At 46.7% G+C, this 23590-nt stretch overlaps 1 protein-coding gene across 1 annotated transcript in view; it reads left to right on the top strand.

Moving 5' to 3' along the window:
- Positions 1–23590, top strand: part of HINT1 (histidine triad nucleotide binding protein 1) — a 31103-nt gene that overhangs the window by 857 nt on the left and 6656 nt on the right. Inside the window, exon 2 of the mRNA XM_073557928.1 lies at positions 5918–6022. Within this exon, the coding sequence (XP_073414029.1) occupies positions 5918–6022 (105 nt within the window). The remainder of the gene's footprint in view (positions 1–5917; positions 6023–23590) is intronic.

Genomic DNA, 23590 nt, shown 5'->3' with positions numbered 1-23590 from the left:
ACAGTCAGACGCCGTATAAATCAGAGCGCAGTGCTCGGACTGGCGGTGACCCGAGTGTGACACTGTCATGTATGTCTGTGCCACATCACACTTGGGTCAGTCCGAGCACTGTATTCTGATCTCTACGGTCGCCTGACTGGTAATTTGCTCCTTTTTAGTGGCTTCAGTATGTGCGCCTTTTTTTCTAAGTTTTGCGACACTAAGTTCTTTTTTCTCTTGACTAGTTAGCTTATCCAAATATTTTTGACAGATTCCTGAAATGCTGCTTTTACTAAATGTCACTTTGTTTCATTTCAGTCCCCCTTGAATAGTGGTTTGTGGAGGAGTTTAAATTCGTTTCATTTTTGTGACTTTTGGTGCTAAAAAGTCACCAAGACTGCTACACTATGGCCATGATTAAGTCACCAAGACTGCTACACTATGGCCATGATTAAGTCACCAAGACTGCTACACTATGGCCATGATTAAGTCACCAAGACTGCTACACTATGGCCATGATTAAGTCACCAAGACTGCTACACTATGGCCATGATTAAGTCACCAAGACTGCTACACTATGGCCATGATTAAGTCACCAAGACTGCTACACTATGGCCATGATTAAGTCACCAAGACTGCTACACTATGGCCATGATTAAGTCACCAAGACTGCTACACTATGGCCATGATTAAGTCACCAAGACTGCTACACTATGGCCATGATTAAGTCACCAAGACTGCTACACTATGGCCATGATTAAGTCACCAAGACTGCTACACTATGGCCATGATTAAGTCACCAAGACTGCTACACTATGGCCATGATTAAGTCACCAAGACTGCTACACTATGGCCATGATTAAGTCACCAAGACTGCTACACTATGGCCATGATTAAGTCACCAAGACTGCTACACTATGGCCATGATTAAGTCACCAAGACTGCTACACTATGGCCATGATTAAGTCACCAAGACTGCTACACTATGGCCATGATTAAGTCACCAAGACTGCTACACTATGGCCATGATTAAGTCACCAAGACTGCTACACTATGGCCATGATTTTTGAAGACCTGTGTGATCAACAGCGTCCGGGGCGTCTCCTGATTCAATAAGAACTGCATGCCTCTTAATGAATCCTTTGCGTCTGACGAGTGACGTGCTCCTCACCACTGAGGTCTTACTCCAGTCAGATTAGTGTAAGATTTCTGGCCGGATAAACTCAGCAGCTTGTCATGACTTAGTTGAGCTGTGGCGTCACCCCAGCTCGGCCTATTATGACGGAGCATGCCAAACCTAGTGTGGAAATGCCAATAGTCACAACATTGCCCATCAGTTTTTCAAGTTTGCAAATAGATTTACAGCAGAATCCTGATGTAATTCCTTCATGAATTGGGCCTTTGTGTTTCATAATAGTCAAATTTAGGTTGATAATATTTTCGTTTTGGAAATATTGGAAATTTGGTGAAAATTTATACAATTAATTGAAATTTTTAAGTTTTGAAGTTTTATTCCCCTTTTGTCATACCATAAGGGGGGCTGCAAAACAAATATTGATCTTTAATCCTAAATGACTATTGTAATAAACCAATTGCTTTTCTAATATACTTTAGTTTAAAAGTCCTTACCGTTCCCTCTCAAATCTCTCTAGCTGTTTTTTTTTTAAACCTACCTTCTTGTTAATGGTGTAATGATGTTTCCTCTAAGATCTCTAAGCAGAAGCTGCAGTTACTGCTGCTACCTCTGTCCCTAACCTGTTAGGAAGCGTCATCAATGACATCTGTTTCTGGGGTTGGGCTAGTCCCAGCTCTACTGAGCATGCTTTGGTCGTCAATTCCGACAAGCTCCCCTGTCACTGTGATGCTTTTTTTTTTTTTTCTTCATTTTCTTATGGCGTTCCAGGAACCATAACTTTTTTTCGCTGACAGACATATGAGGGCTTGGTTTTTTTTGTTTTTGATTTGTCCAGGGTAAGTTGTTTTTGTCAATTGCATCATTTTGTGGTACATGTAACTTATTAAACTTTTATTAACCCCTGTGCTTATGCCATCCCTGGCAATCACCTGCATTCTGGGATTACACGTATATCTGTTTGTTGGAAGGGGTGAACATAGGTAGACCAGCTAGATCCCGCAATATTCTTTGCAGTGCACAGTGACAGTGCGCTCCCTCATTGGCTCTAATGACAAGAGATAAGCCATAAAGAGAGTGCACTGTCAGTGGCCTTTGTAAGGAGACAATGCTGCAAGCATACCACCCCCATCCTTCAAAGTAACGTCTGTTTTGGAGGCGGGTCCAGTTTCTGCCCTTTGGTTGCTGTGTTTTCTCCTTACAATGCGCACGGACAGTGTGCTCTCTCAATGGCTTGTCACTTAGTATAGACAGTGAGGGGGTGCACTGTCACTGTGCATTGAGAAGAAAACTGCAGGGTTTGTCTGTTTTACCTATGCTCACCCCTTCCCATAAATGGACATATCTGTATGCCCAGATTGCAGGTGATTTCCAAAGATTGTACAAGCACAGAAGTTAATAATAGTTCAACAAGTTATATGTACCACAAACTCATGGTATTGACAAAAACAACTCTTGGGAAAAAAAACAAGCTCTCATCTACTGTTGCCAAAAAAATTATCCGTAGCTCCTGAAATTCCATAAAAATGAAGAAGAAAAGTGTCAAAAATGTCAAAACATACTCTGATGTTGTATTTTGCAACAAATCTACTAAAGTGGAAACATCCAAAGTCCAATGTTTCCAATTTTGGTGTGAAACATTTACAGACCTAAGCAAGTCTGTTTTAGTGAATGCTTGTTTTCCTCATAAGTAAGCAATGTCATGCTGTTCCTTTATTTTTACTGGAAAAGTAATAAGACTATAGACTGTGGCTGTATTTGTTATTCACTGTGTACAAGGATGGCCATTGACAAGTCAAATGTTAAGACTCGTTATGAGTTTATTAAAGGGAACCTGTCACCTGATTCATGCTACCCAATCTGCGGACAGCATGAATCACAGCTCGGCTGCATGACCGCATCCAGGCGTATATTTCACAGGAAATATACGGGATCATATCCGGAGATGAGACTAGTCCGGCTGACTCTTCCCAGCGACGCTGAAGATGTTTGTTAGGTTTTTCCCTATGTAGACGTGATGGAAAGATCTATCAATCACCTGCAGTTGGGCTGGGAAGATCTTTGAAGTACATTTTCTTTGAAATGCTGGGGCGTAGCAGAACGATCTTTCCATGGTTGCATTCAATAATTACCTAGATGGTGATTTTCCTTTGTTACCTTACAATGTTTCTCCATGCAATGAAATGACTGTAAGGCCGGGTGCACACGATCCAGAACTACGGAACTAACGGCGCTTTGTACACAGCTCATGTTCGCCGCGTCCAAAGCGCTGCCGTCTGTTGAACGCAGGTGATTCCACGTGGGTTCACGGAACTGTGCAGATTCGCCCCATCCAATACTTTGTATGGGTGAAATTTTCTCTTGATCGGGCCCTTTCAATTTCTGAACGACAGAGACTCTGAACAGGTGAACATGACCTTTCTTGGCCGCTCGTTGACATGTAAAAGAGGACATGGAAACTCGCTCCGAACTGTTTAAAAAATGAAGAAGCAATTTGGCCGGGGTGAAATGCATGCGCCACATAAACTATCGATATGCAGACAGGCATGTAGCAGGTCTTTCTCGTAATGGAGACGACCGGCGGTGCGACAGATCGATGAGACGACTCGTCGCGAGGATGTTTCTCGTCTCTTCCACTGAGATTCATGGCACTCTCACTTGTGAACCGAAGTAGGTCCAGTCCAAATTTCAGTAAAATCGACGTCTCTTTTAGAAGTTACAGCAATATTTCTGGGTAAAGTAGTGAGTGAATCACCATGTACTTTTTGGTACCTAGTCACCCGATGGTGCCATGAAGTTGTGCCCTGGTGATGGGCATACGTTATCCCATGAAGTACTTACCATGTGCAGCTGTCTGTCTTAAGCAGAAGCGCAGGCCAGGTTCTTTTGACTGACCCCAAGAAAAATAAATCCTAAAACAATTTAGAATATACATCTGAACTGTATCTCTTGGAAAGCCCAGTGCTTTGTCTCGGCAGGAAGGATCTGCTCAATATTCTTGGAAAAAATGCCATTTGTTTCCCAGTTGTGGCCTTTTTTAAGGCATTTTTAACAATCTTTTTGGACATTTTTAAATCTCTATAAAAAAGCCTATGGGTGAACACAAAAAATTGTCCGGAATATGACAAAAAAATGAAAAATCAAAACAATTTGCTGTGTATGTATATTTTTCAATAATTTACTCTAAAGTGTCTCTCACCAGATTTCACAATGCAAACAGCATTCATTGTTAAATAAATCTTACTCTTGATGAGGCTGGTCTACTCACAGTGAAAATCCGTTGTCAGAAAGGCTTTAAAAATAACCCCCCCGCCTTTTTTTTTTTTTTCATAAGCTTGCTTTCCTAGTATGTAAATGCACATTTCAGTATTAGAGCAGTACACCTTAAGGGTGTGTGCACACGCTGCGGATTCTGCTGCGGATCCGCAGCAGTTTTTGCTGCGGTGTACAGTACCATAATATCCTATGGATATTAAAAACCGCAGTGCAGACGGTGCGGATTTTTCCGTGGTTTCCAAACCGCAGGAAGAATTGACATGTCAATTCTTTCTGCGGATTCCGCTGCGTTTTGCCATCTCCTCCATTGAGGAGATGAAAAGCCGCAGGGCAAAACCGCAGGTTTTTTGACCTGCGGATTTTACAAAATCCGTGCGGCCAAATCCGCACCCCAATCGGCAGCGTGTGCACATACCCTAAGGCTTCTTTTACACTTGCCGTGTTTTTGCGGGCCGTTTTTGCAGCCCCAATAGATTTCTATGGGGCCGCAAAAATTTGTCGGAGTGCCGTGCGGCCATGAGGGCCATATTTACAGCCGTAAAAAAAAATTGAGCTTACTCAATATTTTTCACTGCTTACGGACACGGCCCCCATTTAAATCAATGGTGCCGCAAAAACAACGGTAGCTTGTTCTTGCGGTACACCGTATTTGTGGAACGCCATATTTTTTCCCCCAATTGTCAAAACCAGGAAAAACGGCGATCCAAGAAGGTTTTTTGTGACCTGTTTTTGCGGGAGACCGTGAAAATCACAGCAATACGGCCCGCAAAAATCACTGGAAGTGTAAAAGAACCCTAAACAAGAATGTGCAGCTGTCTTGGCAAGGATTATTTTTAGTAAATACCTTAGCTTCATCAAGTCTTAAGCCCCCGTCACACACAGCGAGATCGCTGCTGAGTCACAAGTTTTGTGACGCAACAGCGACCTCAGCAGCGATCTCGCTATGTTTGTCAGGTAGCAGCGACCAGGCCCCTGCTGTGAGATCGCTGGTCGTGTCGGACCAGCGACCACATAGCGACGCAGCAACGATCCCTACCAGGTCGTATCGTTGTCGGGATCGCTGTAGCGTCGCTTTGTGTGACGGGGGCTTATGGGACTTTTTTAATAATGAAATCAGTACTGTGAAATCTGGAGATAGATCTGCTTTATAGTTAACTGACTGACTTACAGAAAAAAGTGTTTTTCGTGTTCTAATACTTTCTTTTATTTTATCGCACCACTTCTCCCTGTAACAACTGCTATTGGGGGGAAGACTCCAAAACACACTAGGAGATTGCACTTTCCCACTGATATCTCCAGTTTCGGGTGACCTTCTTTTCACCTATGGCCATCTTTAGACCATATTCTCATTCCACTGAGCCCAAGGCTCTCTATACCATAATCTGAACAGTCTCGAGCCTCTCGCTTCTTTCCGACCCTGCACTTTGGTGTGTGTGCTTGGTTCTGATCGTCCTACCCCGTACCGTATGACTACTTAGGCGCCTCGGGTTTTATCATCATTTAATGTGTCTTGATTTTCTTCTTTTGTAGTGTATCGCTTTCCATGATGTCGCACCACAAGCGCCAACACATTTCTTAGTGGTTCCTAAGAAGGCCATTAGCAGTGTTTCAGAAGCGGATCCTGCTGATGAAGCTGTAAGTGAAAGCTTGTTTTGATATTGATTAATAGCCGCTCTCTTTCGGCCCGTTGAGCATTCATTGCCTCCAGCCGTTCACGTAGCGGAGGGACACATTTACTTTCATGTATTCTGTTTCAACCGGGAGCAGAAAAGAAACCCGCAGCTGGGAAGACAGTTTGTTTTTAACTTAAAGAAGACTCTGATCTGTCTCATACTGTGTAGCTGTAGGAGAGCAACAGAAGAAATGTGATTTATTAGACCTTGGGGTTCAAAAAGTCAATCTCAGATAAAGCAAATCAAGTCTCTCTGTATGTGAGCAAAGGTACATGATAGGCAGTGGCTGAGCTGCAGGTGTTAAAAGTTAGCTAGGGTTTTTCTTTGTCGGGAAATCATTGAACTCCTTAACCCAAAATGACGTAACTGAACATCAGTAGGGATGGGCGAACCCGAACTGTACCGAACACATAGTGTTCGGTCACACGGTCCTGAACACGGGTTTCCATGGGAAACCGTATAACAGTTCGGGTCCAGGACCAGCTGTAAAAAAAAAAAAGCAGAAAATTAATAATAAACATTATAATTCTACTTACCTCCCCAGCGACGCGTCTTCTCATCCCGCTGTCTCCCGGCCGCATCTGCTTCACGGGTCGCTCATTAACTTCCGGCGGTATTCACTGCACTCAACAGTCTTCGACTTTTTCCGGCAAGTTTTTTCGGACGCAAGTTCGTGTCATCTCTGGCCCCGAACTAGAACTTTACAAAAAAAATCAGGCGAACACATCGATCCCGAACATCGGTGGTTCACCCATCACTATATGTCAGTGATGGGGCTCCGGTGCCGAACGTCCTCCACACGCAGTAGATCTTACGTAGGCTGCATCTTCCTTTCCCCCCATTAAAAATAAGGAAACAAAGAAAGCCTATTCTTTACCGCCTAGTCTGTAAAAGTTCGGTCTATTAAAATCTAAAATTAATTAACCAAACCGTTAAATGCTGCAACTCCCCCCCCCCCCTAAAAGGACAGAATTTGAAGGGTTTTTTTTGCAGTTGGGTACATACAGTGTCACAGTAGCAACAAGCGATGATAGACTCCCCTCCATTACTAACACCAGGGCTTGATGTCGGCTGCGAATTGTCAGAAAACACAGCTGATATCAACTCTATCACACCGTTACACCGATTGCCTCCGCGCAAATTGGTTAGAGCGAAGGCGAAGCTCCAGAATTGGAGCATGTAATATAATGCGCTACTTCTGGGGCGGCTGCACGCTGGTATTTTCAGGCTGGTAAGGGATCAATAACCAAGGACCTTCCCAGCCTGATGATAATAGCTGACAGCTGTCTGCTTTACCTTTGCTGGTTACCAAAATTGGGTTGGACCCCACATCATTTTTTTTATTATTATCTTAACATGTACAGTAAACTACACACTCAAAGCACCAATTATATATCTCACAAATATCTATCCATATCTTTGTACATCTTTAACACCTAAAATATGTAAATTCTATTCTGTTACGTGTCACACGGATAGTAAACAATGGACGGCCAAAAAAAGACCACACAGATAGTAAAAACAGGCCATCTCACGTGAACATTTTTTTTTTTTTTTTAAGTAGAAGGGGCCTAAGCTTAAGCGAGGGAACACCACTTATTCTCACTGTGGCCATCTGGTCAGAAGACATGGGGAAAGGTCAATTGGGGGACCTTTCTCCTTTGGAAGTGGTCAGTGATAAACTGCATGGTACTACACTTTTTTGGCAATTGTTCAGTTTTTATTAAAGCGAACTAAGGTGCAGAGCGTGAGATTGGGCTACAAGTATTGCAAAAAAAAATGGTGGCATTATTGGGTTAAAGGCATTTTTAGCAAAAGGTTCCTGCTGTTGTTTTTTTCCTTATAGGATTTGTCAGGAAAAAGCCTCTATAGTTAAATGGCAAAAAAAAAAAAAAAAGGAAAACTTGTTTGTTCCATAAAAAAGTGCTCTGCTGTTTTAAAAGGGGTTTATCATGAATTTTAAAATGACAGAAAATAACTAGACTGACAAAGCCAAACAATGAAAAACCAAAAGGGCGATTGCCTCCCTGCTTTTTCTTTTGGCAAACCATTGAGGTAGTGTTAGGCTGTGTGCACACAGTGTGTTTTCTTTCCGCGCGGAAATGACCCAAAAATGATATGGAATCCGTATGCAAGCTAATTCAATGAGAATCCTGAAGTGTTTTTTTCTGCAGCCTTTTTTGTTGTGAACTCATTTTCTGGTTTACCTCTGGCTTCTGGTGAGGGTGGTGGAGCTGGCTGTGTTGACAGAGGAGTCGTGAGTTCTCTATCTGGGCTCCCTCTGGTGGTGACAGCAGGTAATGAAGCTGATCTAAATGGCAGAGACCTGCCACCTGAGGAGGAGGACTGTGATTGGACATCAGGAGTCTGTCTGGATTTAAGACAGCCGACTCCCTAATTTTGTCATGGTGATTTTTTTCCTGCCCTGAGGTTCTGGTTTCCAATTCTGTTCTGCCTTCTCAAGCTAAGTGTGCTCTGCTATTTTTTCACATGAGATTTGGTCTGGTTTACTCAGTTTTTGTGGTCAGCCAGCCCCTGCTGGGGCTGTGCTGAATTTCCATTCTTATGTCTCTGTTTATGCCAGTTTGTGTTTTGTCCCTGATCAGATTGTTCTCTTTTTGCTCTGTCTTCAGAATATACCACAGTGCTGATATAGGGAATTGAAGTCTAGCGACTTCAGGGTTTTTGTTATCAGAAAGTGTTGGACATTTTTTGGCAGGGTTTTGTGCGTGATTGCAGACAGCATCTTTCCTTTCCTGTCCTTTCTAGTTAGTGTGGGCCCCATCGTTTGCTCAGCCTATCTTTCTATCTGTGTTTGTGTTTTCGTCTTGTCTCACCTACAATACATGTTTGGGGGCTGTCTATTGCTTTGGGGTCTGCTCTGGGGCAGTTTGGATTTCCCCTTTTCTTGCTTTGGGCTTATTGGGTTCTCCGGCTGTGACGAGACGTCTGGGATCATCGTGGGTACGCTCTGCGGCTGCTGCTGGTTGTGTGGATGGGATCAGGGGTCTGCGGTCCGCTTAGTTACCAACCTCTCTGGTTTTCTGGGGCTTAGCTTGTTTTTTGTTTTTCCTCCTCGGTGACTCATTCATAACAGTTTTTCACCCATTGACCTAATTTGAGTCAATCAAATCCACAGCAAAAATGCAGGCATAAAAATGTTTGCGGATTTGCTGAGTTTGTTTGCGTTTTTACCATCTTCCTATGATGTTTCCCACGCTGTTAACTCTGTGACAGCGTGGGAAACACCGCCTCAGTGGTTATCGGCGGTAACGCTACCGCAGGAAAGACCGTCGGTCAGAGCGCTGCGGGGTCATGATGTCAGATGTCAGCGTGACCCTGCAGATCTGACTGTGACTCTGAGCGGTGACCTGCGGTAAAAAGCTTACCACAGATCGGCATGCGTGGGCTGATGAGACTACTGCTCCCATCGGGCTATGTCTGCTGTCGGGAGATGTGACTGCTCTACCCAGCCGCTGGCGATACACTGATTGGAGGAAATCACTACCGCCGGCTGACTTTTGAGAGCAGTCATCAGGATCGTTGTGGGACATTATGGATAATCTTCTCTGTGGACAGGTGAGGAATATTGTGGTTTATTTTTTTTATGTTTGTAGACACTTAGCTAGGGGTATGACATTGAAAACATGAGAACATTTGGGAACTTAAATTTCTAATCAGAATAGAGAAATGTGAATAAGTAAATTATGAGTCTTGTTTTTAGCAAAGCACAAAATTATATTTTATTTATAAACACACAAACGACATATATCTTTCTCCTACGCCTCATTGGGGGACACAGAGACCGTGGGTGTTATGCTGCTGGCCACTAGGAGGACACTAAGTAAACCAGAAAAAAAGTTAGCTCCTCCCCTGCAGTATACACCCTCTCGCTGGCTGGGATTCTCTAGTTCTTACTTAGTGTCTATAGGAGGCACTTGGGTCTGGTTTCAGACCCCACCGTTTTTATTTTTTAATTTTCTGTAAATTTTTATTTTTTAATTAACGGAGTGAAGGGGGCGATGGTTCCTTTCTACGGCCCGCTCTCCCCCGAACCAACAACAGGCAAGCATGTGGAGTAACCCTTCATGTACACTTTCCTGTGATGAATGGGGCTGATTCCTCTGACGATGGTTCCCTTATGGTCGGTACTCCACGGATACGAGGTCAAGCGCAACAGACGTAGCACAGGAGTGCATGGAGCAGACCTGAACAGCGCTTTTTCGGATGCCCTGAATCAGCCCCAGAGCTCTCCGTCCCCCTACCACAGGGTGGATAGATTGCGCAATACCCCCCTGTAAAACCTCCTCCAGCTCTGCTACATTGCCTGGAGGATGAGACTGAAAGACCCTGGACAGCGACGACCTGACTGAGCACAGGAGTGGAGGTATGGGGTTGGGTCCTTGTCCCCGGGAGAAGCGCTGACTTAGTGTCAGCGGCGGTACACTGGCGCCCGGTCGCAGCCCCCCTCGCCTGGCGCTTACCGCGGGGAGGCCAGAAATTTAGCCCCCAGCTTTTTCGGCCTGCGAGGCCGCAATTTAAATAGCGCCGCCCTCGATAGCGCCGCCCCCTCCCAGGCACGTACAGTGGGTAGGCCAAAAATTTAGTCCCCGGCTTTTCCGGCCTGCTAGGCCGCAATTTGAATAGCGCCACCGCCCCCTCCTCTTGGCGCCTCTCATTCCAAACGAGATGCGCGATTCTAATCTCGGGGGCCATGTCTGTTACCTCTGTTGCAGTTAACCCTTTCAGGAGCAGCCGAATTCCGGGTGACGCCACAGTGCCACCGTTTTCCTCCCGGGGGACATAACACAGGACCGTGGGTAAGCTGCATCTGCCCTCAGATTAAAGCTTAACCCCTTCCCGGCACATTCCCTGCAGCTGCAGTCAGACTCTGCCGTTAACCCTTTCTGGAGCGCTATGCCTCATTCACAGGAGGCTAAATGGGCCGCTAAGAAGCACACTGCGCTTTTCTACCGTGTGTACTACCTGCAAGTCGGCCTTACCACAGCGAGCATGACTCTCCAGTGCTCAAGCTAATCCGTTATGCACGGACCGCGACCCGGCCTGTGTCCGAACCGCGCCCCGACCTGCGCTCCAACGCCCCTCGCATCCGCTGCTGACGGGCCTCCTGCATCTGGTACCCCCGAGTGGGCTGCATCCCTGTCACGGTCAGTGGAGCCTCTGACCAAGGCTATATTCCCCCTCCGGGAGGACTGTCTCTGCCAAAGCGGGCTCATGGTGCGTCCCCTAGTCGCGTTCGCGCCTCAACATCAGCGACTCCTGTCTCTCGCTCGCCCTCTCCTGAGGTTCACAGCGAGCATAACTCTGATTTTGTATCTGTCACGTCAGCCCCTCAGAATCCCCCAACTGATCAAGAGTCGCTTGATTCTCTTATAGAATCAGTCAACAGGATTCTGAGGTTGAATGATGAAAATATTCCCGCTCCAGCACTCCTCATTTAAGGAATAAGCGTGTGCGCTGGTTATTTACCAGCCGTCCAGTATCATAGGGATCAGCCATAAGTGGTTCACTGGGCAAAAGTTTACTCTGGCTAAATACCCTTTTGATCCAGACCTAATGAAGGATCGATTACAGAACCCTCCGGTGGACCCTCCTGTACCACGTCTTGCTTCCACAACGCTCCTATCTGTTTCTGAGGGTTCCTCGGTCAGAAACCCCTCTGATCATCAAATTGACTACCTTGCCAGTTCAATTTTTTGGAAGTTTCAGGAGCGGCGTTTGTTCCATGCTTCGCCGCAGTTTAGGTCACTAAGGCAAGGCCGCTTGGGCAGAAGTCCTGATTACTGCCTTCCAGGGCACCAATCTTTCTCCGGAGACAGCCTCTGTCGCCAGCCAGATGATTCACACAGCAAACTTTGTAGTAGATGCTTCTTTTCAGGCCGCCAATTGCGCGGCTCATACTGCTGCTAATGCGATCTCCATTAGAAGAGCCCCAGGGCTCCCCGGCTGGTGGGCGGATGCCACATCTAAAAGTTTGTGGAATTCTCCCCCCTTTTCAAGCGGGTCATCTTTTTGGAGAGAGACTGGACCAGCTCATTTCTGATACTACCGGGGGAGAAGACAAGTGAATTCCTTCCTCAACAAAGGGCTGTTCAGCCATTTTCGCTCCAACAGCTGACGTGTTTAGATTTTCTCGCAACAATTCCAGTTGGTCCTCCTCTACCTTCTCTTTCGGATCAGGTCTGTCCCCGCGCGGAGACAGAGGCTCCCAGATCTCATACAGATCTAACAGTTCTTGGAAACCCAAGCCTAGGGCTTCTGGATCTAGGGGAGCCAGATCTCATAGATCTTACCTAATGACGACAAATGGGTCAGGAAGCTGGTATTCTTCGGATATAATATACAATTTCTCCCCCCCCCCCTCCAACTTGAGTTTTCCTTTCCTCTTCCTCCAAGAGAAAGACAAGAGCCTTCCTTCGGGCTGTTCAGGCTCTTCTAAGGGTCGGAGTCATCATTCCGGTCCCCCTTCACGAAGGGTTCAGAAGATTTTATTCAGTCCTTCTTTTGTGGTTCTAAAAGAGGACGGGTCCCTGCGACCCATCTCTGGATCTCAATTGTTAATCACCTTGTCACGGTACGGCGATTCGAAATGGAAACTCTCCGTTCAGTTGTCGCTCCCATGGAAAAGGGACAGTTCCTAGCATCCATCGACGTCAAGAACGCTTGCCTTCACATTCCGATCTGCCCGTCCCTCCAGTAGCTCCTGCATTTTGCAACTCACGAGGAACACTTCCAGTTCGTGGCCTTGCCCTTCAGACTCGCCACAGCTCCCAGGGTCTTTACCAAGGTCATAGTGGCTGTCATGCCCATTCTTCGTCCTCGGGGAGTGGTACTGTTACTGTATCTGGATGACTTGCTCATCAAGGGTCGGTCCCTTCCAGTCTTCAAGGAATCTGTGGATAACAGTAAATACTCTTTCTCTAGCAACCTTCCATGACAGCATAGGAGGAAGTCGTCTCCACGCCCTAATGGGGGACAGGAAGCACAAGAGGTTAAAAGGTCCCTCCCTACTCCCTCTCACCAGTGTCTTTCCTGTCCCCCATGGGGCATGGAGAGGTCTGGTGTGCTGTGTGGCCGGCTGCTATAGCATACCTGTGGATGTTCAAAGCCGGGCAGTGGTGGTCGGTGGCACAGCCTCCCCTCCTCCGTTCTGCTCCTGCATTCGGGACCGTTCCTGGCCCTCCCGCGCTCCCGTTTGGGGAGTAAAGCGGGCCAGTGATCCCCGCCGGAGGCCTCCCGCAGCTCTCCGGCGTCTCCTCCTCCCCTGCGTGCGGTGCGAAGACCCGGAAGTGACGTCACGCGCGGGTCACTTCCAGGGTATGTGGAGGGCGCGCTGTCATGCCGGCCCCCATCCTGCTGCCAGCGCGCGGAGCTCGCCGGCATCTGCTGTGCCTGCTCCAGGGAGGAGGAGGGGGAATCAAGCTAACGCGCTGAGGGCGGAGTTAACCATTAACCCGCCGGAAGACGCCGACAGGTAAGGCAAATCCCCTGCTGTCATGGACGGTTCTTCCTGACCTGCGTCTGCAGAGCCCAGCGCTGCCCCAGCCACAGTGAGTGTTACCTGGGGTGGATCCTAGTGGTGCGATCTGGGATAGAGGTCCTTAAAATACTTCTCTCCCTCTTTCTTATAGGGAGAAAAGTCTGCCCATAAAAGCACCAATACCTCCAGCAAATCGGCAAAGTGTGCCATATGCAGTACAAAACTCCCCTCTGAGGCTAGTTTCACACTTGCTTCTTTTTGCAGCGCGTTTTTCCTGCAAAAAAACGCATTAAAAAAACGCATACAAATGCATACAAACGCTGCGTTTTTTTCAAGCATTTTTATGCGCATGCAGGAAAAAAACGCAGCGTTTTTGTGCGTTTGTATGCGTTTTTTGTGCGTTTGCGTTTTTTTACAGATTTTGGAAAAACCCCACAAAAAAGAAAAAACAACCATTCAACAACACACAAGACCAATGGGACTGCATTGTGGGTGTGGTATGTTAATATATAGACCCTGTCTACAGTATTCTTCACATTTGCTTGATTCTTCTCGTGACCATGGATCTGCGCTGGAAGAGTTTTCACTTCAACTTGGATTTGGACATCGCGATGGCTCAGGCGTATGCAGTTGCTTGCCATGAACAAAGGAAGAGAGAGAGGCAGCGAAGACGGCGGCGTATGTGGATACATCCGATTGTTGAACTCCGGGATAGCCGTGGGGCATACCACACCCTCTACAGCGAGCTCCAGTCAAACCCGGAGAAATTTACAGATTATATCCGGATGTCCCACGAAAGTTTCATGGATTTGCTTGCTCGTGTCCAACAATCCATCCGGAGACAGGACACACAGCTCCGTCGTGCGATTCCTCCTGAGGAACGGCTACTGGTGACATTACGGTATGTTTTAAAAACCAAGGGGTGCGGTCTGATGTTTTTTTTTTTAAATTTAGTATTCAAAACCTTGGGTAATTAGTTTTCGTGAATGTACTAATATTTTATTTTATAGTTTTTTAAAATAATATACATAAATATTAATTTTACTTCTTTGTCTGTTCACAGATTCCTGGCGACTGGAGAAACCCTATCTTCACTACACTTCCAGTACCGTATTGGAATCTCTACCTTGTCTGGAATTGTTGCTGACACCTGCCGGGCTCTCTGGAATGTTCTTTGTCCAGAATTTATGCCCCTGCCCACAGCTGAAAAGTGGATGGAAATTGCTGACAAATTCTGGACAGTATGCAATTTTCCCAACTGTTTGGGAGCTGTTGATGGTAAACACATACGGATCATCAAACCCCAAAGAACGGGATCTGAGTACTATAATTACAAAAAGTACTTTTCAATAGTACTCATGGCGATTGCGGATGCCGGATGTATGTTTGTAGCAGTGGACATTGGAGCATTTGGCTGTGGTAATGACTCACAGGCTTTTAAAAACTCAGACATGGGCCGGAGGTTGTATGGCAACCAATTTAATTTCCCTATGCCACGGCCTCTTCCTCACACCGAAGCTCCGCCACTGCCCTTTGTAATGGTTGGCGATGAGGCTTTTCAAATGTGCGGAAACTTACTGAAACCCTACTCCAGCCGGGACTTGGACCACACCAAAAAAATATTTAATTACAGGCTGACCAGGGCCAGAAGAACTGTCGAGTGCTTTTGGGATTCTTGTCTCCAGATGGCGAATTCTGGGCACGGCCATTAATCTTAAACTTGAAACAGTCGATGAGGTGGTGAAGGCCTGTGTGGTTCTACATAACTTTGTGATGGCTAAAGAGCACCCGACCTTTGAACTGGACGATGATGCTTCTAACCCATTGCCTGAATTCACTCAGCACACTCTCAGGTCATCCGTTGAAGTTGGCCAAATGAGGGACCAATTTGCGGCCTACTTTATTTCTGATGTAGGACGGGTGCACTGGCAAGATGAAATGGTGTAATGTTTTTGTTTGTTTATGGTAATAAAAAACCTTATTTGATACCATTACTGAGTGCACTATATTTTTTAAACTCCAATTAAATAAAAAACTTCCCATGTATAACTGAATTTTTTGATGTTCACACACCTGGGCAGGTAAATACACATACGAGTTAAAATGCAGCATTGCTAGTCTGCGTGAAATATATTGGAACGAGCAAAGCTGCAGGCCATGAATCAGGAAACCAAATTTTTTCAAGAGAAAATTGTGCAACTAGTTGAAAAAAAAGTATGTGATTTTCTCAAAACACAACCCTCAAAACCCAACCCCAATGAAAGTCAATGGTGAATACAAGTCAGCATTGAGTGGATGAATGTAATCTGCTCCATTCCAACTTACAAGTTATTACACTAGGCCTTGGAATAACTATACTAGGCCGTGGTATTTCAAATATGAGTATAGTAGGCCTTGGGCCTACTAGTATAGTCATATGTGAAATACCACGGCCTAGTATAGTCATACCAAGGCCTACTCGATTTTTTAACAACTAGGATCTTGTTTCACGAAAAACAAACTGTTGAAACTTGACAAGTTTCAACAGTTTGTTTTTCATGAAACCAGATTCTAGTTGGTAAAACTAGAGTTATTACACTAGGCCTTGGAATGACTACACTAGGCCGTGGTATTTCAAATATGAGTATAGTAGGCCTTGGGGCTAGTAGTATAGTAATATGTGAAATACCACGGCCTAGTATAGTCATACCAAGGCCTACTGTAATAACTCGATTTTTAACAACTAGCATCTTGTTTCACAAAAAACAAACTGGTGAAACTAGAAAGAAACTTATTTTTTAGACAAGTTTCAACAGTTTGTTTTTCATGAAACCAGATCCAAGTTGGTAAAACTAGAGTTATTACACTAGGCCTTGGTATGACTATACTAGGCCGTGGTATTTCACATATGACTATACTAGGCCTTGGGTTGGTTTTTAACATGTATTTACCCATCAGTGTGTGTGAGCGGCGCAAACAACATTAATGAAACTTTTTAATGGTGAACCACAAATGTAAATTTATTTTTAATCAAAAAAAGTAAACCAAAAAATTATTTTTTACGGCGTTTGGGGGCAGATGGTTTCAATTTGGGGGTGTGCAGGGAATATGCAACACTTGCAGTTGAAGACGGTGTTTGAGGGGAAGGGGCAACAAAACTTGTGGGGGAAGGTAGTCCAGTTAAGGGAATTAAACTAGGAACACTTGGAGGAGAGGAAATCTGTTCAGGTACATTAGTTGTAATGGCATGTCGCCGTAGGCTTGTGTGCCTGGACCGACTTTGGCCCAATGCCCGCCTTGATAGATTTCGCCTTGAACTAGGGGCAAATATTGAGTGTAGGTCCCCCGTCTGCTGAGGTGGCTGCTGCTGCTGCTGCTGAGGTGGCTGCTGCTGCTGCTGAGGTGGCTGCTGCTGCTGCTGAGGTGGCTGCTGCTGCTGCTGAGGTGGCTGCTGCTGCTGCTGAGGTGGCTGCTGCTGAGGTGGCTGCTGCTGCTGAGGTGGCTGCTGCTGCTGCTGCTGAGGTGGCTGCTGCTGCTGAGGTGGCTGCTGCTGCTGCTGCTGAGGTGGCTGCTGCTGCTGCTGCTGAGGTGGCTGCTGCTGCTGCTGCTGAGGTGGCTGCTGCTGCTGCTGCTGAGGTGGCTTCTGCTGCTGCTGCTGAGGTGGCTGCTGCTGCTGCTGAGGTGGCTGCTGCTGAGGTGGCAGCTGCTGCTGCTGAGGTGGCTGCTGCTGCTGCTGAGGTGGCTGCTGCTGAGGTGGCTGCTGCTGCTGCTCTTCGTTGCCAGTGCTCGTCCTTGCAGGAGGACTGGTGGCGGCAGTGATGGTCCAGGTTTGCAGAGTAGTGGTGGCAGGGCTACTACATGTTGTTGTAGCGGCAGGGCTGTTCCATGTTTGCCTAGTGGTGGCTGAGCTCCACGCATGCATGGGAGTGGCGGTGGTGCTCCAGACAGGAGCAGCGCTTGCCATGGTGGTGTCGGTGAAGTGACCAGCTGCACTCAGACTTGTGGTGGTGTAACGGTGGGTGTCCTGGCTTTGAATAGAGGTGTCCGTGCAGTGGTATGCAGCACAAGTCGGTAGTGAGGTGAAGCGAGTCAATGGTGGCACAGGTGGAAATGACACCACTGACTGCTGACCGTACCGATTATGCTGCATAGCCTGCAAGAAAGCATTGTTGCAGGCCTGCAGCACATTCAGCTGTTGCTCAGGACTAAGGTGTTCCGCCATGCCCTTTTCAATCTTACTAAAAAAATGGTGTGCTGGTCTGTTGAGGTCGGCCTCCAGACGGTCAAGGCGCTGTTCTACAGAATTGAAGCGGTGTTCAAAGTGGTTAAAACCACGTTCCATGAGTGCAAAACCGCTTTCAACTCTGTCGGACAGTGACTTGAGGCTGGAATTAAAGGCCTCGCTCAAATGCATGAACTCGGGCAAGACATTCCTGTCCAAGGCCCTCTGCCGCTGGCGGGTAGTGCCCGCATAACCAGTGGCAGAGACCTGGGACAGGGGAACACCTGATGGCCCAGCTTCCTGGTCACCAGCTGTGTGTGTGGCTGACCTGCAAGGTGCTTCCTGGCTGTCGGATGGCTGGGACGGGTCAGAGGACGTCCGAGGAAGGACCGCTCCAGGGCCAGGTTGCAGGGTGCTGCTCCAGGTGCTGTGGAATAAAGGAAAATCATTACTACCATGCCTTTACAAGAAGCATCAGCTGTGGATTAGAAAAACACAGATTAATAAAAATAAAAACCCAAAATTTATAATACTTACGATCTCGTGGCAAGGACCGGTCTTAGGAACTGCAACGCGTGATAGTGACGGTATCTAGTTCTGGTCCTTGACGCAGATCCACTGCGAACCTGGCCCTCAGCACGAACATCACTGTTGAAGCGGTCCTTGATCGAACGCCAACGTGTTCGGACTTTGTCCACTGTTGTTAAAAAAAAAAAACAGTGCCGTCAATGACAACAGTCACTGCGGCACAATATAGCAATACAATACTCAAAGCAGTCACTGTAGACCCCGATGACACTGTTGGGTTTCCTGCTAGAATACACCTAGCACGAAACCCAACAGTGCCGTCAAGGACAACAGTCACTGCGGCACAATGTAGCAATACAATACTCAAAGCAGTCACTGTAGACCCCGATGACACTGTTGGGTTTCCTGCTAGAATACACCTAGCACGAAACCCAACAGTGCCGTCAAGGACAACAGTCACTGCAGCACAATGTAGCAATACAATACTCAAAGCAGTCACTGTAGACCCCGATGACACTGTTGGGTTTCCTGCTAGATTACACCTAGCACGAAACCCAACAGTGCCGTCAAGGACAACAGTCACTGCGGCACAATGTAGCAATACAATACTCAAAGCAGTCACTGTAGACCCCGATGACACTGTTGGGTTTCCTGCTAGAATACACCTAGCACGAAACCCAACAGTGCCGTCAAGGACAACAGTCACTGCGGCACAATGTAGCAATACAATACTCAAAGCAGTCACTGTAGACCCCGATGACACTGTTGGGTTTCCTGCTAGAATACACCTAGCACGAAACCCAACAGTGCCGTCAAGGACAACAGTCACTGCGGCACAATGTAGCAATACAATACTCAAAGCAGTCACTGTAGACCCCGATGACACTGTTGGGTTTCCTGCTAGAATACACCTAGCACGAAACCCAACAGTGCCGTCAAGGACAACAGTCACTGCGGCACAATGTAGCAATACAATACTCAAAGCAGTCACTGTAGACCCCGATGACACTGTTGGGTTTCCTGCTAGAATACACCTAGCACGAAACCCAACAGTGCCGTCAAGGACAACAGTCACTGCGGCACAATGTAGCAATACAATACTCAAAGCAGTCACTGTAGACCCCGATGACACTGTTGGGTTTCCTGCTAGAATACACCTAGCACGAAACCCAACAGTGCCATCAAGGACAACAGTCACTGCAGCACAATGTAGCAATACAATACTCAAAGCAGTCACTGTAGACCCCGATGACACTGTTGGGTTTCCTGCTAGAATACACCTAGCACGAAACCCAACAGTGCCGTCAAGGACAACAGTCACTGCGGCACAATGTAGCAATACAATACTCAAAGGAGTCACTGTAGACCCCGATGACACTGTTGGGTTTCCTGCTAGAATACACCTAGCACGAAACCCAACAGTGCCATCAAGGACAACAGTCACTGCAGCACAATGTAGCAATACAATACTCAAAGCAGTCACTGTAGACCCCGATGACACTGTTGGGTTTCCTGCTAGAATACACCTAGCACGAAACCCAACAGTGCCGTCAAGGACAACAGTCACTGCGGCACAATGTAGCAATACAATACTCAAAGCAGTCACTGTAGACCCCGATGACACTGTTGGGTTTCCTGCTAGAATACACCTAGCACGAAACCCAACAGTGCCGTCAAGGACAACAGTCACTGCAGCACAATGTAGCAATACAATACTCAAAGCAGTCACTGTAGACCCCAATGACACTGTTGGGTTTCCTGCTAGAATATGCCTAGCACGAAACCCAACAGTGCCGTCAAGGACAACAGTCACTGCGGCACAATACAGAGCAGGGAAATACTCACTAAACGCCTTTTTGGAGGATGCTGTGGCGCTGTCCCAGCCATCCATCAACGCTGCGGCCACCTCATTCCATAGCCGCCGGGTCACCACAATGTCCTTGTGCAGCCGGTCACGGCTGTCCCACAACGGCGAACGCTCCTGGACCAGGCTGATGAGCTGCTCATTATCCAGGTAGACGTCTTCATCCCGTTGTGGAACCTAGACAAAACACATTCATTAGAATAATCAAATTTAAATTGAATAAAAAGTTACAAAAAAAGAAACATAAAAAAGAGTAAAAATAGAAGATAAAAAATAAAGAACATTACAGATCATTTGATACATACATTCCGTATCACCACCGGGACTTGGCTTCGCTGCTCCTGCTCTTCGCCCTAACTAGTCCCGTCCGCAGAAGATGATGATGACGATGTCTTAATAAAGTAGAAAAAAACGTAAGAGATTTGGAGAAGCAGCAGATATACTTACCAGATGCACGAAAATAATCACCTCACGGTCTGCTTGCGCCAATTCCTGCCGCGATGGGGAATACTCGGATTCTGAAGACATACTGCATGTAAAAATAATAAAAATCATTAGTACATACATAATTTAAAAGGACAGGCATATAATGTAATATACTCACATTCTTCGCTGATATAAGATGGGTTCCTTGTTGACTGTCTGCTCTCCAATCTGTCAGTGTAGTAGTGGCAGAGTTTTGGCAGGCACCTCCTTTATATAGACTTTTTTTTTTTGACTTTAGAAGATTATAACTAGTACAACAAGTGGTCACTACCAAAAAAACGCAGCGCTAAAAAAACGCTTACATGCGCATGCCAGTGCGCACGTATGCGCATCCATAGGCTATAATGGCCATTTTTAGCGCAAAACGTGCGCATACGTGCGCATGCGCTTTTTTGCAGGGCCAAAAAATGCAACATGCTGCGTCTGGAAAATACAAACGCACACCCCAAAAAAACGCAGCGCATGAAAATCGCATACATGCGCATGCCAGCGCGCAGGTATGCGCACCCATGTTAAATATAGGGGGAAAAACGCATGCGCACGTATGCGTTTTTTTACAGCGCAAAAAAACGCAAATGTGAAACCAGCCTAACTGGGAGAAAAAGTTATGTCAGGCATACAAGGATAAAGTGGTCAGGGCCGAGCACCCATCATTAATTGATGAGATCCGCAGCTTGGTTATTCATCAGGTTCAGAACTCTTTAGCCGCCCTGTCCCCCCCCCCTCCACCTCTTCCGGTTATGGGCTCACCACCTTCAAAAAAACGGAGGATTCAAGTGGAGGATTCTGAATCTGATTCGGAGAGATCATTCAACTCGGGCTCAGAAAATTGGGAGCAACCAGGGACCTCTATGGCACCTGACGTTAGAAAATACCTCCTTTCCACAGAATACGTGGAAGAGTTGATTAGCGCAGTACGCGCCACTATGGGCCTAGAGGAGGAACCTGTCACACAGACAGCTCAGGATCGCATGTTCGGGCGATATGCAGGACCTAAATGAGCAGGCTTTCCAATTCATAAGAGCGTAGCGGACATGATCTCCCAGGAATGGGAATACCCTGAGAAACGCTACTCAGCCCCTTCAGAACTCCGACATAGATTCCCTCTGGAAGGAGAGGAGTCTAAATGGGATATACCGAAGGTAGATGTCCAGGTGGCAAGGGTGGTAAAGAAGACGGTTCTACCATTTGATGATGCGTCCCAGCTTAGAGATCCGATGGACCGTAAAGCAGAAAGCCTCCTAAGGAAAACATGGGAAACCTCTGTGGTCACCTTAAAATCAGGAATCGCGTCCACTTGTGTCTCTAGGTCCCTCTTTCAATGGATTGAGGAGCTGGAGAACCATATTTCCCATGGTACCTCAAGGAGTGACCTCCTTAACTCCCTCCCTATTTTACAGAGAGCTACGGGTTTTTTGGCAGATGCATCAATGGAAATGATCCGTACGTCTGCCAGAGCCATGGTACAATCAAATTCTGCCAGAAGGGCCCTCTGGCTCAAGACGTGGAGTGGAGATATTACATCTAAAGTCAAATTATGCTCTTTACCTTTTAAAGGTGATCATGTTTTCGGCCCTGCCTTAGACGAAATTCTGGAAAAGGCCACTGACAAAAAGAAGGTGCTTCCAGAACAGAGAACCACAAGAAAGCGTCTTTTTCGAGCCCCTCAAAATCCATCATCCCAACCACGTGGGAAGGGAAAGACAGGAAGATGGAGCTACGCTAAAGGGAAAGGCAGGAATATCCTGGTCCCCCAACAGCAGTAACAGCAGTCCCAAGAGAAACAATGACTCGATCCCGGTGGGGGGAAGGCTTTCGAGTTTTCTTCCTGCTTGGCAGTTGATTTCCAACAGCCCCTAGGTCATCAGTGTGATCAGAGAGGGCCTACTGCTAGAATTCGAATCCTATCCCCAGCGGGGTATAAGAGTCACCTCCCTACCATCGTGGGAGACCCCAGCTCTAAATTCTGGCATTCAGCAGCTTCTACAGTCAAATGCCATCTCTCGGGTCCCTGTGAAGGAGCAAGGAAGAGGTCATTATTCCAGGTTGTTCCTAGTAAAAAAGCCCACAGGAGAGTCGAGAATAATAATAAACCTAAAAGGCCTCAACCGACATATTGCATACCACAAATACAAAATGGAGTCGGTAAAGACCGCCATTCCTCTAATAGAGCAGTCTTACTTTATGGAAACTGTAGACCTGAAGGATGCCTGTTTCCACATCCCCATACATCCTTCCCACAGGAAGTATCTGAGGTTCGCGGTCCACCAGGGTCCAGAAATAAGACACTTTTTAAGTACAACGTGCTTCCATTTGGGATATCATCTGCTCCTCGAGTATTCTCCAGGATCATGACGGAGGCTGTGTCCTACATCAGAAGCCAGGGCATATGTATTGTACCCTACCTGGATGACCTACTGATAATAGGAGCCTCTTACCAGACTCTAGAACTACTGGTGACTCAAACCCTGAGTATTCTCCAGTCATTAGGATGGATCCCGAACATAAAGAAGTCACAAATCCAACCTTCCCAGGAGGTGAAATTCTTAGGAATCCTATTGGATTCAAAAAATCAAATGTCCTTCCTCCCGGAGGAGCACCAAAGATCCATAATATCAAAGATCTCAGCGTTCGGGGAACAGAGATCCCCGACCCTCAGGTCAGCAATGTCCATACTAGGGTCTATGACCTCATGTATCCAGTTGGTTCCTTGGGCACAGGCCCACTACAGAACGCTCCAGTCCCATATCTTAAGAAACTGCAATCTGGATCACACCAGTCTGAACAAAAAGGTCCAGACCCCAGGGGTAGTGAAAGCCTCGCTGGCATGGTGGATGGATAACAAGAACCTGTGCAGGGGAATCAACTGGTCTCAGACCCCTTTAGCCATGTTAACCACAGACGCCAGCAAAAAAGGCTGGGGAGCTGTAGTGTCTCGTCACCCATTCCA

This window comes from Dendrobates tinctorius, unplaced genomic scaffold, assembly GCF_039654945.1.
Source record: "Dendrobates tinctorius isolate UK_male_01 unplaced genomic scaffold, ASM3965494v1 ptg000003l, whole genome shotgun sequence".
Taxonomy (NCBI): Eukaryota; Metazoa; Chordata; class Amphibia; order Anura; family Dendrobatidae; genus Dendrobates; species Dendrobates tinctorius.
Note: the sequence above shows the minus strand (reverse complement) of the source record. Positions and strands in the feature narration are given on the sequence as shown.